Source organism: Camellia sinensis, chromosome 10 (genome assembly GCF_055761805.1).
Source record: "Camellia sinensis isolate YWXY chromosome 10, ASM5576180v1, whole genome shotgun sequence".
NCBI classification, from domain to species: Eukaryota; Viridiplantae; Streptophyta; class Magnoliopsida; order Ericales; family Theaceae; genus Camellia; species Camellia sinensis.
The window spans coordinates 56,190,803-56,210,946 of record NC_138970.1 but is presented as its reverse complement, the minus strand read 5'-3'; the positions used below and the strand labels follow the sequence as shown (position 1 = coordinate 56,210,946).

Genomic DNA, 20,144 nt, shown 5'->3' with positions numbered 1-20,144 from the left:
TTGCAAATCTCACAATAAAGACAGTTTATATATAAAAAAAATTAGCTTTATCAGTATTAGTTACATAAATAAATTATATTTTATTTTAAAAATGAATAATAGTTGAGTATTTGAATTTTAACCGTTCATTTTATAAAATAAAATGTAATTCATTCATATGTTCATTGATATTCGATAAAATTAATTTTGTGTATAAATGATATTCATTATAAAATTTACTAGATGAAGGAAATATAGGCCTATTTTGTAAACAACAAAAACAAGTTATTTAGTAGTTTATTTCTATCGTATCATCTTTTTATTTTTTTATATAATTTTTTATAATAAACAAAATAAATTAACTTATAAATCATAGCCAAAATAACTCCTAAAGGATGGTGACAAGAAAAGAAGTCATTGCGGCTTGCTTAAACCTCGATCGTCCATTTCCAATCGAACAATGGACAAATACCAGTGAAGCTTCCCCACAGCCCAAACACGTTCGACATTTAAAGCACGTCTATGTGCGGAAAGTGCCGTTTGAGGTTCAAACTTTCATCCCCTTCCAAGCCCTAACGTTCACGTGAACCATTAACGACCGTCAACCCGTACAAGGGTTTCAAAAGCCATGTGTATGGTTTGAGAATAAATTACAAATTAGCTTGTGAATAGTGAATTGACAAATAACATAATTATAGTTTGAAGCAGTTTTAACTTGTTAGGTGATTAAATAATATTTTAAAATATTTATCAAGGATTTATATAATATATAATACTAATTAATATAATATTATATATATATATAAAATATAAATTAATTTTACATAATATTATATATATATAATTATTAATTTATAATAAATTTTATATTTTAAATATTTTTCACACTCGTATTTACTTTAATATTTTATTAGAGAGATATATATATTAACTATAATAGAACAATCTTTGAAGATGAATTATAAATTTCAAAATGTAATTAATGATTAATAGATAGATCAATATAATTTTAATAAATTAAACGATATTTTACACGGCACTAACCACAGGTCATAGACTCCTTTAACGGCACCAAACGGAGACGTCGGCGGCCCTATTCGTTAGATATAAATCTCGCACATTTATAATATCTCTTTTGGCTTTCAACGGGCAATTTTCTGTCTCTCTCTCTCTGAGACGTTTCTTAGGCTTCAAGGTGCTGATGAGCACTCGATGAGCTCGAGTTCGATTCCCGACACTACTCTGCAAGCAGAGGTAGCTTATTTACTTCAAAACAATAACAATTTTATTGTTCTGTTTTCAATAACCGATCTTTTTTTCTTAATTTGACATCTTTTTTCGTTAATTGAACCGTCTCTGATTCGTTTGATTTTGATTGATTTATTTTTTGTACCAAAGCCATGTAATTATTGTAGTAATAAATGCTTCTTTTTTTTTTCTCTCTCTCTCTAATTGTGCTTTGATCTGATTATTAGTTCCAGGATCTGGGTTTAGTTTGATTTAATTGTTGGTGATGGAGATTTAGAACTATTGGTTGTGACTAGGGTTTTTTAATTGTAGGGGTTATACTGGTTAGGTCTTTGTTTATGGAATTCAGCATAGACAAGATTTTACAAAATTTGCTAGTAAAATCCACTTATGAAAAATCTTCTCCATACATATACTTTTGGTTACAATTTATGGGGGTGAATTTTGGTTTTTGGGTATTCAATTTTGATTAGGCTGCTGTTGGGTTTTCGAAGTTGATGGTCAGAAGGAGATGGCTGAAGTGAAAATAGAAGAGCCTTGTCTTGAGAACAAACAATCAACTGTTGCATTGAGCTCTTCTGTTTCTGAAGGTAGTGGCAGTGTTACACTCAAGTCACCAGGAATATGCAGCCCCGCTACTACCTCGCCGTCCCATGGGTACTTTTATTGAGCTTCTATGTTTGTACATTTTTGTTGTAGCTTTTTTAGTATGTTCTTTGAATTCAGCATCAAATCTTTTAATTGAACTTTGGGCACAAGTGCAATTGTATCTGAAATACTGAATTGCGTTGTTTGGTCCAACTGAACTTTTCTATTAGATATTAATATAATATATTCTTGACTATCAAAATTAATTTACATATGGTGCGATTGGTAGACATCAAAAGTAAGGTTGCGAGCTGGAAGGGGATTTTATTGTGTTTGAGATTTAAATTCATAATAAGCCCAATAATTTTTTGCAAATGGTTGTTATACAAATTATCCTGCAGAATTACATATGCTGGGAAGGGTGAGTAGAGGCCCTCAAACTCAAATGGAAGGTTATATGTTGTTCCATAATTCTGAACCTTCTTATTGAGGTAAATTTTAGTCTTAGGGGAAAGCATAAATGTTTCAACAAATGTTTTAAAATGCATTTGAGCGGAGGAATTCATGGAAGCTACAAACATATTAGGAAGTGATTTGGAACTTGAAATCTAGGGTAAATTACTTTGTGCTCCCTTGTGGTTATTTTGACTCTCTATATTTCAAAATGCAGTACTTACATGGTCTGTGGTATGAATCAACGTGAAATTGTTAGGTTTTTAGCTACAGATAATGGATACACACCATGATTTAATATTTCAACTAAAAAAATTACGTCAAAATGATGTTTATATCATTCTAAACTTTCTTATTTCCATTTTTAAATTTTTTTTTTTTTCTTCTTTCATTTGGACGTTTTAGTTTGATGAGAAAGTATTATTTTTCCTTTCATTTAGATGCTTTTGTTTTCAATCATATTCTCACCAAATTAAAATGTTACAATGGTGTTAAGGCTCTTTTAGATTTTTTTTTTTTTTTTTTTTTTTTTTCTTTCCTTTCCATATCTTTGTTTTTTCCTTTTATTTTGGTGTTAAATTTGGTGAGGAAATAATTTTAACCAAAAAACATTCTTTTCTGTGTGTATTTGTTACTTTTATAGAAAAATTAAAAATTTCACCTCTTGGCCTGTATCATAGGGGCTTTAAGTGTCACATTTTAAAATACAGTTAATCAAAGTGAAAATGGACTTAACCACATGGCTGAAAGGTGGTTTACCCTAAAATCTACTTAGACGAGTCGAACTGAAACTGGGCCTAACGACATGGCTCGCAGTTGGTCTCCCCTAAAATCTATCTAGATGTGAAGTAAGTGACATTTAATGATGATTTTTTGTGATCACATCTTAGAACTACCTGGTGATATAAATTAATGGTACATGCTAATAGGTATGGATAGAGGTGGTAACCTAGAGATTGCATCTAATGCACAAGACTCTTGCTTACAATTAGGTTAATGTTTTAAAATTTGAAGATAAGGTTTGAATTTACTTGAGATCCGTTGTAGATGCATTTGTTCAAATTTTCCCAAGTTAAAAATAATTTGCGTAAATGGAGCACATGATCACTATAGCCTGGGTTTACTAGTAATCTCTTTCAAATTTAATAGTGGTACATGGATTTAACATTAGTTGCATGATAAAACTTGTCCCTGATTTGGGTTTTAATGTCAAACCATGTATAAACATGGTAACTGAACTTGTACAAGCCCAGAGTTTAGTGTTTCTAAATTGAGATTTCTTTTATCCTAGTAACTAGATCTATGAAGCACGGATACTTCAAATAGGGTGATGTATCTGTATCATACCTGTATCGGATACTAATTAGTGTGTTTGGTTTGAGTTTTTTGAATTAAGTTTTTTGAAAACTCAGTTTTTTGGTTTTCGTATTTTTTTGTTTTTAGTGAATATTTTTAAAATTTTAAATATTTGTTTTACTTTTTTAGATGCACCTTACTTAGATGTATCTAAAAAGTAAAAAATTTGTGAAAAAATATTTTAAAATTTTAATAAATACACAAAAATACAAAAAATGTACTGAATTCTCGTTTTTTTTTTTTTTGTATTTTTTGTATTTAGTGAATTTTTAAAAGGATTTTTTCACAAAATTTTATTTTTTAGGTATATTTATGTTAGGTATGTCTAAAAAGTAAAAAAAATTGCTTAAAATATTAAAAAAATTCAGTAAAAACAAAAAAATACGAAAAACAAGAAAGTAGAATTTTCTGAAAAGTGGTTTTGAAAAAACACAACCAAGCATGGTGAATACTCCTTGAATACTCGCGGATACGTATTGGATACTTATTAAAAGTATCGGATACTTCTTAATTATTTTTTCATTAATTTTGGAGTATCGGATACTTAATTTTGAAGTATCGGATACTCCAAGTCATGTTTACTTGTTTTATGAAATTAGAGTTGTAACATTTCTTGCATAGTAATATAATATAATATAATATAATTGCAAGTATAAATATAAGAATATTTTGCTAATACTTTGTTAAGTTCTTTGATAAGAAGAGCATAGTAAGTTAAATAATAGAATTTATCAAATTGATGTATCCTAATTATTTCATGCTTGTCCCTTATAACTACATAGAAAGTAAGAATTAACAAGAGAATATAACAATGGTAAAATTAAATATCAATAAATAAATAAGCAAGTAAACTTGAATACAATATTTTTCACTAGTGTCAAAGGAAAAGGCATAGGGATAATTTGTGAATTGTTCTATTATTGTAATATAAATATATTAAACTCGATATTGAAATGAAATATTTGCAAGACCTATTAAAAATTTAAAAAGTAAACAAGTTACTAGCTTAAATTAATACAAAATTCTTGAAGGTTAGTATTTTGCATTATAAAATTACATTGTGGTTTCTCAACATTCTTTAGTTTATGTGTAACTCACTATTAATAATTTTAAAAAATATATTTTTCACAAACATATCCTAGCCGTACCGGTATCCTATTTTTTTAGATTTTGTCGTATCACCGTATCCGTATCATGTCGTATCCGTATCTCGTATCTATGCTTCCTAGAACTAGATGTATTGATTTTCTCATTGCTTTATTTTTACTACTAGTTGAACATTGTTAAGAATCCTAAGGAATGGAACATGTCTTGGTTACATTTTTTTATTTTGAAAAGCAACAAATTGATTTATTAATTGACAGAAAATTTAAAAAGAGTGCATAAGGGTTTAGGAGGACAAGAAATCCATTAAAAATAAAAATAAAATAGGAAAATGACAAGTCACATACAACATACCAATCTCTAGAAATAAAAAAACAATGTATTGGTTCAAATTTAAATTCACTCAGTATTCTGTTTTGATTCCCCAAGATAAAAACACGAGAATTTACTGGAAATGTTTCTATCATGTTTTGTCAAAAGTGTTGGATGGTACAATTATTAGATATAAGAGAGGATGAAGAAATTATTGTTTTTATTATACACCGAACTTGTAGTCACAAGTGTGCAAAATACGTACACAGCTGAAAACACATAAAATAATAAAGAAAAATAGTGAGGACCTTTGATTATTCATTGATTAAAATTTTAGTATGTTTGAGAATTACATATATGAAATAGTAAGATTAGGATTTGATGTTTGAAGAATGACACCTAGCCAGGTAAAGCTGTTTTCTTCATGAACATGTATGTCCCTGACTACAGAGTTAAATAGTTAAGAAGCCAACACAGTTCAAATTAGAAAGGTTCTGGATTAGGAAAGGAGTATTGTAATGTTGCAACTATAACATATATGGGAATTGGAATTTTTGAAGAAGAAAAGAAAACGTGAAGGCCATACTTATTTGAACATAAGGAATCAAATTGCTTATCAAAAGGGCAAAAAAAAAAAAAAAAAGGGAGACTAGAGTAACGCTACTATATAATGATCACTGAAATTATGATGAAGTGGCTCACATTTTGAAAAATGAAGGCAAGGTCATAATTATTTCATTTTTATTTTTAAAGGATGAAAAACCTAAAAAAATTTATGGTGTAGAAAGTAGAAACCTTAGTGTTTTTTTTTTTTTTTTTCCAGTTAACTTTGATATGCACCTTCTATATTGGCAATTGTTAGATTGACTTGTGTAGTGTATTTCAGGCTTTCAGTAGTTTTGATATAATATATCTATACATTGTTTCTGTCTTTATTGGTTACCGATTGTGTGATAGTTCCTCAGAAATCATTGCCCTTATTTATCCAAGGGCATATTGCTTAGGCAGGATCTCTGCTCCTTGCCTTTAACGCCACCTTCACTTCACATGGTGCTCTAAACTTAGCAAGTCATATTTATATCTATCATAGATATAGAAAAATGCATGCAAACAATTTAATATACAAACCTATAAATTGACTATGTGTACCTTCTCCTCGCTTTAAACACCACTTCCACTTCACACTTACACATAGTGAACCAATCTCTGTATCTATCATATACATAGATGCATGCATACAATTTAATATACAAGCCTAGTATTCAGATTAGGGAGATACTCCAGCAAGAAAGATATCTTTTATAATCTGACTCTCCCACTTGTACATCTCCTATTACTCTCATCATGCTCCACCAACTAGCAGTTGGCCTATGATAGTTTCTCATAGACAAAGTTTCCAAATTTATTATTTGCCTCAAATGAGAAACTTCAGCTTGGTATGTCGTTTTGGTTGGCTGAAAAATGGAAACATTTTGGAAATGCTATTGTAGTGGAGAAAATTTGGACATGATATTATATATAAAGAAAATCAATTAATGGGTGAAGTCAAGCCAAAAATTGTTTTATTGGACGTGTTTCATGCCACTTCCGTCTACACCGGGGGGTGCTGTTTGGAATTAAAGAAGAAAAGCAAATGTGAACTAGTCATCAAAGTAATGTCAAATAGTTCTTTCAAGTCAATGAACAAGTACAAAAGATTCAATATTGGTTTACTCGTGTGGCATTGGACAATTATGAGTTATAACCAAACAAAGTACCATAGATAGCAAGTGCAGGCTTTTTGAAAAGTCCATTAAGTGCAAATAATATAATAACACGAAGAAGTTATTTCTTTGGCACTAGTACAACTAAAATAATAAACGAAGTGAAATTTCTGCAAGCTATGCTTATGATGATAAACTTTTGTGCAACCTTGGATTTTTCTACTCTTCTCTCTACTTCTTTATTTGCCTGCTATTTCTTAGAGAAATTGGAGATATATTGCTGCATTTTATGGATTTCATCCTTCAATCTCCTTCTTTTTATTATTTGTATAGATTTTATTATTTTTTTATTATTATTTTTTTTTTTTGGTGTGTGTGTGTGTGTATTGCCACTATCAGTCATTGCAATTTTCGTTAGTACAGATAAACAATGATGACTAATTTGGTATATTTTACTTATTTCCCTGTATGTTTTCTTCAAAACAATTTTTCTTTAAATGAAACTTGTAGTCTTTGCTTTTCCACTTATATTTCAATGCAGTTCATTGTGAAACAACCTATCTCAGCTGTTTTATGGAAGCAAATAAAATTTTATAACCTTTTTTCCCCTGCCATAAATTGGTTTTTGCATAAAATCAATGCCTCTTGTATGGGAAAATGAATATATGGTGGTAAAAATAACTTATGAGTTATGACTATTTAAATTTCTTACAATTCTTGTGAGCATTGTTCTAGCTATTAGAAGTAATAATGTGAACTGATTTTGTAGGAGGACCTCGGGCCCTATTAGGCGTGCAAAGGGGGGTTGGACTCCAGACGAGGTAAGCAGTTTTTCTAACACATAAGCACAGTTGAATTACAGACCAGCTGGAAGCTTATGGTTATGTTTATTCATTTGTAAAGGGTCTGATAATTCCAGTTTAGTTCTTCTGGCATACAATTGGAAAATATGAAATGTGTTTGGTTTATGAAAACTTCTGGTTTTACCTTTCATGTATGTGTGCATCTAATTTTAGAAGCAACACACATTAAAGGTATGCATGCATCTGCCAGCTTTAGAACCATCACAGGTTCTCAAGGTTATTGCTCGCTTGTATTAGTGCTTTTCTTTAATCATTGTTCTCTCTGCTAGATGTTAATTATGTTCTTATTACTATTTTGTGGATCATAGCCTTGATTTAGTAACAACCTGTTCAATTTTCATAGGATGATACACTAAAAAGAGCTGTTGGAGTTTTCAAGGGGAAATGTTGGAAGAAAATAGGTTCCTCTCTTCCCTCTGTGGTTCCTTCAGTAGCTGTTTATTAACTGTTGAATTTACCCTGCCGTGGCTAGTTGTAGTTAAAGCATGCACTTTGATTGGATGTTGTGATTTTACAATTTTTTTATTATTATTATTTTTTTTGTGTTCATGTGCCCCTCTTCATGGACCTTCCTGTCAAAATTCAAAATTTAGCCGATAAAATGAATAACACTTGTATGGGATTGGTCCTATATTAAATACCATTAGAATTTTTATTTTTTCAACAATTATATAGGACCCAATCCCATATAAGTGTAATTCATTTAAGTAACAAGAAGGTTGATGCTATATGATATAGTCTCGACAATTTGCTATAGCAAAATTTTGTTGTGAATAAATTAAGAAACTGAATGTATGCTAGCTATACCATTCCATATGACTGACATCTGTTATGTAGCTGGCACCATTCTAGTGGGACTTGAAGTGACCCTTGGAGAAGAGTTTCACAAACAGTACTGTAGAAACAGAAATGGTGTGGGCAAATCAGTTAAATATCATGCAGAAGCATCTGAAGAGTTGTTAAATTGTTCTAAGTTAATAACTCAACATAATTATTTTGTGAACCTACCTTTAACATTGTCTAAAGTAAGTAAGAAGTTGGGAAGATTAATTTTATCTGAAAGGACTAAAGAGAGTGCTTAAGCTGTTTTATCCCATTTCAAACGTAAGTCGCAAGCGTACACATCAAGTTACTGGCTACCACTGTGAGCACATCAAAAAGTGCAGAGCATAAGATTGTTCTTTGCATTGTTTAAGATCACCAGTGGTCCTTAACCTTTTTATGACTTTTATATTTAGCTATATTCATTTTGTTATCTGAAAAAATTATTAGAGTTTGAGGCATTATAGAGCTAACAATTTAAATTTATCATGAATGTGACATTTAGTTTTTTGCTGAGACAATTATCGTTTCAAATTTATGATTTGTACTGGAAGGTGGGCTTATACTAAATATTGATTTCTGTGCAGCTGAATTCTTTCCTGATAGATCAGAAGTCCAATGTCTACATCGATGGCAGAAGGTTCTCAATCCTGAACTTGTTAAGGGGCCTTGGACACAGGAGGTTGGCACCTCGCTTCTTCCTCTCTTTCATGACATCTGCTTTTCCACTGGTTTTGCAGTTGTCTGAAACATTTTAATTTTGAGAAATAATTTTAAAAATGTTTGCTTGCTGTTTTGTTCATAGGAGGACGATAAAATCATTGAACTGGTATCAAAATATGGGCCTACAAAATGGTCTGTCATAGCAAAGTCTTTGCGAGGCCGTATTGGGAAACAATGCCGTGAGAGGTAATATTATGTGCAATAATTATCATTATTTGCATCCAATTTATTGTAATTAATTGTAGTTTAAGTATGGTGGCAGAACTATTGAACATTGTATATTTTCAGATGGCACAATCATCTTAATCCATGTATAAAAAAGGATGCTTGGACGGTGGAGGAGGAACTAGCTCTCATGAAAGCCCATCATAGACATGGGAACAAATGGGCTGAAATAGCTAAGGTTCTACCTGGAAGGTAAATCATCTACTATACATTGTTTAGACCGTATAGAAATCACTATCTTCAGAACTTGGAGAGACATGCTGTCTGGCTCTCAGTTAGCTGGCTTCTGTTTCTTAGGGGATCTCTTGCAAAAAGAAAAAAATAGTTCAAGAACTTCTAATGTCGTAGAGTTCTAAAGCCTATATTTGTTTGAACAATAGGAATACAATAACAAATAGATTTTGAGGAAAGTTCTCTATGCGTTTGGTGACTTTCGTACGCAATAGGACTGACTTCAAAATATAAACTTACTGTTTTCTTGACAATTGCCGATAACCAAAAAATTGAATGAAGTGCAAACTTACTCCCTATTCACCTTGATCTTTTGCATGCGCTAGTTTCTCGCAACCAAGCATCCAATACCCATTAATTGTGTCCCAAGTTGCATTTGAATATCTTTCCTATACTATGACATGGAATTTTAATACACGTTACTATCACACCAACCTAATCTAATTTAGTTTTCTACATATGTGGAGTAACATACTATTATTATGCTTTGATTAACAAAGAGGACATTTATAGATTGTGACTTGGCATGATGGCAAGTGCTATCCACTTTTAGCCTTGTGGTGTGGGTTCAAGTTATGGGAATTAGCCTTTCCACAAAAAATGGGGGAAGGCGGCCCACCTACTACCTCTCACAGATCCTGCTATAAGCTGGAGCCTTGTGCACTGGATACAACCTTTTATTAATGTTGTAAGCAGGAGATTTGTGCGTTGGTACAACCTTTAAATAAAGACAACATTTGGATGTATAATGGGGATGTAATGATATCATTCTACATCATTTGACCAATCTAATTAATCATACTCTTAACATGAGGGATAGTACAGTAATGATCTGCTTTAATTGTGAAGAAGACATGCCTATGGATATTCCATGAAAATTAAATCATTTTATTTTGTTTTCAATAGTTTTAGAAGACACTAAACATCATTGAAAACATGGTCCTCACAATGAAATTGAAGTCTTAATAGGCAATTTAGAAGATGGGAAGGATAACAAAAGGCCATCTTTGGCTTGCCTCGACTTCAACTAAAGAAGCAGGAGAGCACTGAATTCGTTTGGAAAGCCTTGTGAAGTGGCATGACATATTATCTTGCGCAACCCTTGCTCATGACAAATTTTGTTTTTGCAGGACTGATAATGCAATCAAGAATCATTGGAATAGTTCCTTAAAGAAGAAGTTAGATTTCTACTTGACTACCGGGAACCTTCCACCAGTTGCAAAAAATGCGATTCAAAATGGTGTGAAAGACACAAATGGAACTGCTCCAACTGGAATTCTGCTTGAATGTACAAATAAAGGATCAGAGTCAACTACCCAGACTTCATCAGGAACTACAGATGTTTGTAAAATAGAAGATGATAGCAAAGATCCGGAGTCTTTAACCCCATTTCAAGATATGGGTGCTTCCTCAAGTGTTCCCGCAAATGAATCTGTTGATTCTGAAGTCGTAAAATGCTATCCAAAGTCATCAGATATAGATCTTAGAAGTAGTTATTCAAATTTAGTGCAAAAGTTTGAGAGGTGTAGAACTAATGATGATATTTATCAAGACACACCACAATTAGAAATTCCAACATATGGTTCATTGCACTATCAGCCACCACAATTAGAAAGTTTTGTACCATTAGATTCAGATCTTCTGAATATGTCATGGATGCAGCAAGAGTCTTACTCTAGTCCAATTACATCGCCTGTTAACTTCTTCACTCCACCTCGTGTGAAGGGTTATTTCTTTAGCCAGAGTCCGGAATCCATATTGAAAATTGCCGCCAAGAGTTTTCCCAATACTCCTTCCATATTACGGAAGAGAAAGACTCAAGAAACACCTCTGCCATCAAATAAACTTGGGAAGGCTGATGGGGAAGTAATTCAAGACGGAGTTCATACTTCTGATGGACAAGAGCAAACAACAAATACATCTGGGTTGCAAGATGGAAGTTTGCATGGAAGTCGTCCTGCTTATCTTGGTAATGGCATCACTGAGTTATTTAATGGCAAGGCATTTAATGCATCTCCACCTTATCGGTTAAGATCCAAACGAACAGTTGTTTTCAAGTCTGTGGAAAAGCAACTTGAGTTTGACTTTGACAAAGAGCACCAAGATGGTGATAACAAATCTGTGGATTCAATTGTGAAAGGAAATCCTCCTGTAACTGAAGATTGTTCCTCTTGAACATTAAACCGTAAGTGCATTCTTGATGTTACTTTTGTTGGTTGGAGTAGCTTCTTTATGCATTTCCTCTGATCTCATGACTTTGATTTCTGCTCTATGTTGATTTGCATGAGAACTAAAGTAGGAAATTATTGTCTGATTTGTCCAACCAAAGTTAGCAATTTTAGTACTAAGTTTGTTTGATGATATCTTTTAATTGCTGAGTCAAAAAATGAATAACTGTTGTAACATTTGGGTCAGTAAGTTGTCTTGATTTTATATTCTTAATCATGTCTGATCATAAATATGTTGCACATAAACACATGGACACATGTTGAAGTTCACTTAATTCAGTGTGAGCAGGGTTTTTTTAAAGAGCAGAGTTTGGTCTTGTAACCCCAAATAGAACCACAAGATGATTTTTTATGGTGCTCATGGAGAATTTTGATAAAATTTGAATGGTAAACAATTATTTTCATCTTTGTGATAAAAAAAAAAAAAGACTCATCATTTTATGTCTTATTGCCTTGTATTGGACTACCAAAGAGATGTAACAAAGTGGCCTAAGTAAATCAATCTTAATCTAAGGTTCAATTTTAGATCTATGTATGTCGCATTCCTGTTATCAACCTTGACCAAATAATCCTTAATGTTATAGGTCTTATTTATTTATTTATTTATTATCAGAAATGTTATAGGTCTTCTGATGCTGATAAAATTGTTCAATTGATTTAGGCTGTGTTTGGATCATTGATTTGGGTAGGCATTTGGAAAGGGAAAGGGAAAGGGAAAATGTGTGAAATGTAGTTATATTTCATTCAAATTTCACCAAGATTTCCCTTTTCCTTTTCTAAATTCCTACCCAAATTCATGATCCAAACACAGCCTTAGTGTTCTCCATTTTAGTGTACTTTGATTTTTGTTAAGTAGGCATTTCATTAATATATATGGGATTTTGTTAACAAGTGCCTAAGAGAAATTTGTTAAGAAGCTTGAAATGGTTGTAGGTTCTTTATTATAGCTCATGTCCTAGAGAATGTTTAACTATTTAGGCTTTGTTAACCAATGTCCTTACTACATTCGTTAACAAGGCCCATGTAGTTTTTAACAAGGCCCATGTAGTTTTTTTTATCTCTAATAAAATGGGTCATAGACAGGACTCGCATCTAGGAGAAGAATTAGGTAGACAGCCTTCCCCCAACTCTCACTTTTTGTAGAGAACCTGATTCCTGTGAAGAATATAAAATCTTTTGAATTTTACAGCATTAATTGCCATTTTGAATTTGGAAGGAGTAGTCCCTGTAGGGCAACAATAAAGCAAAGAGCAAGGAGTAGTCCCATCTTGTATACTGCTTCTGGTAATTAATATTTTGATGTTTTAATACATAGATATCATCTTCTTGATTCATTTTAACAACAGATTGGACTTCAACACAATCATGTTTTATTTTAGTGTTTTAATACATACATATATATATATATATATATATGTATCATCTTCTTGATTCATTTTAACAGAGTGGACGTCAATAGAGTCATGTTTTACCCTGAATGTTTGTTAGAGTTCATATAGCCCAAAGCATTAATAAATAAATCTGTAAGTGCTTACATTTTCTTTTTCACCTTGTTTTTATTTTTATTTTTATTTTTTTGCAATAAAGCCATTTATTTTTTCTATTGGTTTATTAAAGAGCTAAGACATGCATTTTTCCCATGATTTTAATTGATTGCTTTAATTAATTAATGGATTGTTTATTTATACATTTATTATTTTGATTTAGGATGATGGTTGGAGATACACCTTGAAGTTGGCTAGGTTCTGTTGAGAAGCAGCTTAATGTCCGTACATACTCTTGTCATCTGTGTATGTGAAGAATAAGGATGGATAGTCCCATTTAACTTGTGAAAGGAAATTCAAATTACAGCAGGTCTGTACAGAAACCCTCATCAAGAGGTGAAGGAGGGCTTCAGAAAACATCTCGATTAAAAGTATAATTCTTTTTCTAATTACCTTTGTTTAATTGTCTTCTCACCAAGTTCATGATCATAATTAAACAGCTAATTTTAGCCGAAATTACCTGCATATTTATTTAACAAACTTGGGGAGATTTTGCTTCATATTAATAATATTCTGTGTTGGTGGCTGATTGCTAAAAGGACTTGGAGGTTTTGCTGTTGAAGGTCTTATCAATCTCTTTCGGTATTGTGATTTTTCTCTGGCAGTGAATGCAAAATTTATTATTTTCTTCTTCAGTGACCACTGCTTTTCTCTGATTAATCCTCAATAATTTATACTGCAACTGATTTGAATGTTTTGGAGATGCCAAAGTACTAATTTGTGCACATGATTTGATCCTTTTATCTGAAGGTAACTGGATTCTGATAAGTTCTGGATGTTAGTGCTAAGAACTTTCATAGTTTGAAGAATCTTCTGTCTGTTCCACCCACTTGGTTGTGAAAGTTTTCCTTTTTTATACTTGGTTTCTTAGTTAATCCAATCATTTTTGTTGGGAAAAACCATTCCATGAACTGTTGTTTCAGGTATTTTAGCTTTGGTAAGTGTTGGGTCACCAACAAAAATCAGACAGGCCCCAACCTCCAAAAAGACAAAAACTAGTGACAAGCTGGAGCAAATAGTGAGAATAAATAAATAAAACAAAAAAGTACCCATCAATTTGGCATTGATGTTTTTGTTTTCATTGCATGGCTGCAATCTATAACTCGCTCAAATAGTTTATAGATCATAAGATTTAGAATGAGGTATATTGGAAAATCACATAGGAGGATTTTATTCATGTTTTCATTGACAAAAAATGAGAGGTCGACTTGAAGGGAACGACAATTGGGAAAAAATGGGTTATTCAACCAACCTGTCCCCTCTTTCTTGCTCTCTCTAGGAAAGAATTGGTCTCGAAAACAGCTAATAGATTCTCTTGTCGTCGTGAAGCAATAATGTCATCAGTATCATGCAAATCACAATCTGAAGAGGAAAGGGTTGCGGGAAGAAATGCATAAAGGAGACGAACGCGTAAAGGAGTGGCTAGCAGCATTGGGAAAGAGACTACCGGCACCGGGAGGATAGGAAAGGGATTGGGCAACAATGGGTAAGTTAGGGTTGCAATGAAGGGAGGGGGAAGATGGATTAGACAAATAAGTGTATTTTGTTAATTTTATAATTTCTCTCATTGTTCTATGATCATCTTACAAGTTTTCATTCTCTTGCAATTATTTTCTAATTCCTCTAGTTTTTATAATTATTTTTTTGTTCTTTACATTTATTTAAAATTTTCCCCTTAATTTATACATTAACTTATAAGGAAGGAAACTCAATCCAACATACTGTCTCTGTCATATGTATATTATGTTGAGTTTTAAGTATAAGATCCAATTAGGCTTAACATTAGTAAACATAATGATAACAAACAAGTTGTATTATCAAATTACAACTGTGAATACATAGCTTACTATATTTTCTGTGGTCAAAATCACCAAAATTTGAAGTTGATTATAGATAGATTTGTTTGACCAAAAAAAAAAAAAAAAATAGAACTCAAGTAATGAATTAGTAGTGCTAAAAAAATTTATAATTTGTAATTAGTAGAACTTAGTTTTTTTTTATTCAAACAAAATAAGGATTAATTTTTCATTAAGATTTAATGTAAATTTCACATTCAACTAAAAGTTTTTGAAAGCATTCAGTGGCACACATCTCTCTAACCTAAATACATCTCTTATATTAAGCATTTGAATCTTTTTCAAGTGAATTTTCATTTTAAAAGTGATAATTATTATAACAGAAAATTCACTTACATTACACAGAAATTATAACTTAATATAGCAAAATATAAACGCAAGAGCACTCCTTTTGAATGTTCATATTCATATATAACATTTCCTTTTGCAAAATAAGAAATTTATTATATCAATCAACTTTTAAAATTTTCATTTAACAACATATAGAAGATTATAATTCTATATAAATCATAATGAATGTATAAAGTTTAAACATAAATAATAAATTACTTAGGCCTTTATAGAAAATATTTATGATTAAATTTATTATTTTTATTTCACATATAGTACGGGATCACTAAACACAAGAAATAAAAGTGAATAGGAGTTATTTTAGAAAAAATTTATGATTAAATTTATTATTTTTATTTCACATATAGTACAGGCTCACTGCTAATAAAGAAAAATAAGAAATAAAAGTGAACAAGAGTTGTTTTAGAGAAAGAAATGAAGAGATACTAAAATGAGAAATTGTTTCATAATTAACTACCTTTTCACTAAATCCACTGTTAGATTTCAAGCTTACTTTTATGCCTTTTATGTTTGCCACCTAGATCAACCAAAGATCGAAAATCAAGTCAACCATACACTTGCATTTTTATATATAATAACTCCAATTTTGAAAGCTATATGAATTAGATAGCTCTCAATCTTTGATTGACTTTAACATTTGACAAATATGGAGTACCATAAAATTCAATAATAAAATTTAAGAAACGTGTGACAAAAGTTGTCACACCATGTCTAACCAAATCCTCCACTTGATGGTGTATTATATAACAATATCTTATTACATAGTGTTATATGTATCAATTGGTATATTAATTAATATATTAATAGATAATCTGACATAATTTTAAAAGTTTTAAGTATTTATAATTTGTATAATAAGTGGAGTTATAATTTTAAAGTGATAATATCATAACATATATTAATACACTAATTAATATATCAATTGATATATGTAATGCTACCATATCTTATTTGAACAATATGTGATGGTTGTCATTTTAATAATGTTAAAAGTCATAACTTGGCAAGTTATATTATCCTCAATGGTAAACTATGGCAATGTTATTCTAGTTGTTATGATTTTGACACAATCAATTAATACTCTCTTTTTATCCACCCTCTTTAATCATAGTTGAATCAGATAAACAAATATAATCTTTTTCACCCAAATTCTTATTCTCTATACAAAAATACTAGAGATTCCTAATATTTTAGGTTTGAATTACACTAACACCCTTCTATACTTCTAAATTAAATTGTCACCCCTTTTATTCTTGGAAATCACATTGACACCCCCTGTAAGATAACAACCATTAATATATTACCCTTATCTAAGTACATGCAAATAAATAAATAAATCTTTTTCCTCTCTCCCCTTTCTCTCTCTTACACTTTTGTTCTCATCTGGGCATGTCCAACTAGCCTCACCATCTTCAACTAGCATCATCATTGCAAGTATTAGAACAACCATGAGCATAGCAACCCATCAGAAGGGGCCTTTGTCAGCCCCACCTCCATCACCATCCCCCTTACCCTAGTGCGATCGCTGCCATAACCCCACTTGCCCCTTCTCTCTCCCCCCACCCCCCCCCCCCCCTCCCCCACCACCACTTTCCCATCCCTTCACTGTGATTACCACCCCCACCACCCCATTCTTCCCTTCCACTGCAATCAGTGACTTAGCCCCCAACGAGTCCTTCATTGCAAGGTGCACTGGATTATTTTATGCCACTAAATATGACGAAACTATGAAGCAAAATAGGACAAAAAATTCCAATGATGGTCAAGAGAAGTTCCGAATTCTAGCTAAATGTGAGTCTTCATTAAATTGAACCCCCAATCAGATTTAAGTGACATCCATGAAAATAGAAAAAAGAGGGTTCTGAATTCTATTTGTGTTTTTTCTTTTGTTTTATGATTTTTTTTACCATGTTTTCTCCAGGAAAGATTGTCTTCTCAGGATTTTCAAACCCAATCCACCATCCAAACATCCACCCCACAAACCCATCCATGTTTAAACCAACAGGCTTTGATTTTGGTTTTTCTTTCATAAAAAAATATAAAATATAAAATAAAATAGATTTTGTGGGGACATAATTTTTGAATGACAACACGTGACCGAGATGGTACCGGAGTGCCAGCCGAGGTGCCACGTGTTCTGATCATGACGCCGAGATAATCTCGGCTAGGCCGAGGTTATCTGCGAAGATACCGGAATCCAGGATAAACAAATAAGGGATAAGAGTCCTAAAATGAGAGAGGACTTCAGTTTGGATAAAGATAAAACTCTTAGAGAGTTTATCCCAATCTAACTGGGAGTCCAAGATTAGTATTGAGCCAGAGTCCATTGAAGGTAGGCTTCTATTGGGATTAGGTCAGTATTGACTATAAAAGAGAGGCACCCTCATGGGGTCTGAGGTATGCTTTTTGTATTCCGAATAGTGAGTTAAACACTTTTGCTATCTTTGAGAGATAACTAACTTGATCGTCGGAGTGCCCCCAGGTGGACAAACCACCGCCAGAATCTCTTCTTTCTGTGACAGGTCGTTCAGGCTTAATCTATTCTGCCGGTGTTCTCCAGCTGAGTACTTATTTGGTAGTGTGGTCAGAAATCGACTCACACAATTTGGCGTCGTCTGTGAAAAAGAAAGGAGAATAGATGGCCAACGACGGACAGAAAGAGAAGGTTGGGGACGACATCCCTACTAGGAGTGGTAAGCACTTTGATCCCAACGTAGAGGAGGATAATTGCAATGAAGAAACTCAGGATCAGAATCCCGGAGAGAAAGACGTCGGCCAGGAGGGCGACGTACCAAAGAAATCAGATCGAAGTAGGTATTATAACGAGGACGACCTCCAGGTATAGAAAAAAAGATACCTACGGAGGGACGGCGAGATGAAGGGAATGGCAAACAAATTGGCAGACCTACAAATGGTCGTCAATTTCATAATGCAGAACAACGTCATGCAGTCACTGTTCCCGCTACAAGATACACCGATCCCAGCGTCCAAGAAAGATGCCCGAAAAGTAGGGCAGAAAATAGTTCCTATAGTCCCATAGCACGACAGGACCAAGAGACATTCTCACCGGCCTTCATAAGAGGACAGGCATGGAGAATCAACGAGAAGAGAATCCCAGAAGACACGTCGAACCAAAGAAGCCTGCACCAAAGAACGTCGGGATGTTCAAGGGAATGAACTTTGTTTCGACACGACCAATGGAGGGAGGTCCAAAAGGACTCATAATGACACTGGAAGTAGCGCACCGAAGAGGCTGAAATCCGGTGATAGTCGAGCTCCTGGACGGACCAAGGAGGATCTGTGGGATTACCTCCAGAGGAAGCGACAGGATGCCGAGGTAACCTCTCCGGTCAAGCCGAGAACGCCGTTGGACAAATTTGAGGTCTCGAAAAGGTTCCACGTGCCAAGATTCCAAATATATGACGGTAAGTCGGACCCAACTTTCACGTTGGCTTGTACCTGAACTCAATGGCATTATAAATCGGGAACGAGTCGTTGCTTTGCAAGGTGTTTCCCTCGTCATTCGGGGAAATTGCATCGGACTGGTTTCACAAGTTGCTGTAAGAAACTGTGAAAAGCTGGGAAGACCTGGCCGAGATGTTCGTGGCCAGATTTGTGACAAACAAACTACAGCTATTAAGGGTGGACTCCCTGATGGCTTTGAGAATTTGTGAGGATGAAAGCCTTAAGGCCTATGCCAAGAGGTACTATGAGGTGTTCAACCAAATACCAGGGTACAACCAAGAGATGGCGGTCGTGTCTTTCAAGAATGACCTGAACGGCGATTGTCTGCTTCGAAAATCATTGGCAAAGACACTGCTAAAAAGTATGGAGGAACTCATAGCCAGAATTGAGAAATATGCAAGGGTTGAGGAAGACACGCCGGGGACAAATGCGTCGAAACAAGAGAAGAGAAACGGCTTGCCGAAGCGAGGCTGAGGTAACACTGGGTACAGCAAGCAAGAGACAGGATTAAGGGTTGCGCAGGTAGTCACAACCGTATTCTGAATCCCGGTTTACAAAGTCTTGGAGAAAATCCGAAATCAGCCCTATTATAGAGCACAAGCAAGGGTTCTGAGCGAATTTATGGGAAGAAGCCTTGGCAAGCACTGTGCTTACCACAATAAAGATGGGCATCTGACTCAGGGGTGCAGAGCCCTTAAGGCACATCTGGAAGACCTGATAAGACAAGGTCATTTAAGGGACCTTGTAGACGAGGCTAGAACAAGGGAAGAGCAAACAAGACTGCCTCTGGCACCGACAGCACCGCCTCCCCCAGCACCACAACCACAGGCAGGCGGACCTCGAGTGATCAATGTGATTCACTCGAAGGTCAATGAGAACGAAATACGTGGGGAGACTCAGAAGGTAAAACACTTGTAGTAAGTGTACCAGGTCCAGTAGAAAAGACCTAGGGCAGACGAGTGCCAGGGACTAGTGGTGTCCTTTACTGAAGACGACCTAGAGATGATGCAGCACCCATACAACGATGCCTTGGTAATATCCCTCCAGATTAGAGAATACCAAGTGAAGCGCATCTTAATTGACCAGGGCAGCT

At 33.6% G+C, this 20,144-nt stretch overlaps 1 protein-coding gene across 5 annotated transcripts; it reads left to right on the top strand.

The window, feature by feature from the left end:
- The first annotated feature begins 1,081 nt into the window (after positions 1–1,081).
- Positions 1,082–14,986, top strand: LOC114257881 (transcription factor MYB3R-3). Of its 5 annotated transcripts, XR_014342026.1 has the most exons (11): positions 1,082–1,233; positions 1,701–1,884; positions 7,513–7,564; positions 7,950–8,007; positions 9,016–9,110; positions 9,234–9,337; positions 9,440–9,568; positions 10,738–11,792; positions 13,543–13,750; positions 13,919–13,961; positions 14,130–14,986. XR_014342026.1 is itself a non-coding variant. In XM_028197703.2 (9 exons), the coding sequence occupies exons 2-8, from the start codon at positions 1,739–1,741 to the stop codon at positions 11,780–11,782; spliced, it is 1,629 nt and encodes a 542-aa protein (XP_028053504.2). In that variant the 5' UTR covers positions 1,082–1,233; positions 1,701–1,738; the 3' UTR covers positions 11,783–11,792; positions 13,543–13,917. The 5 variants fall into 5 exon arrangements, 2 of the variants coding, with proteins under 2 accessions (XP_028053504.2, XP_028053505.2); XR_003627753.2 differs by lacking the exon at positions 13,919–13,961 and having other exon boundaries at positions 14,709–14,986; XR_014342027.1 differs by lacking the exon at positions 13,919–13,961 and having other exon boundaries at positions 1,094–1,233; positions 1,722–1,884; positions 14,709–14,986.
- The last annotated feature ends 5,158 nt before the right edge of the window (positions 14,987–20,144 follow it).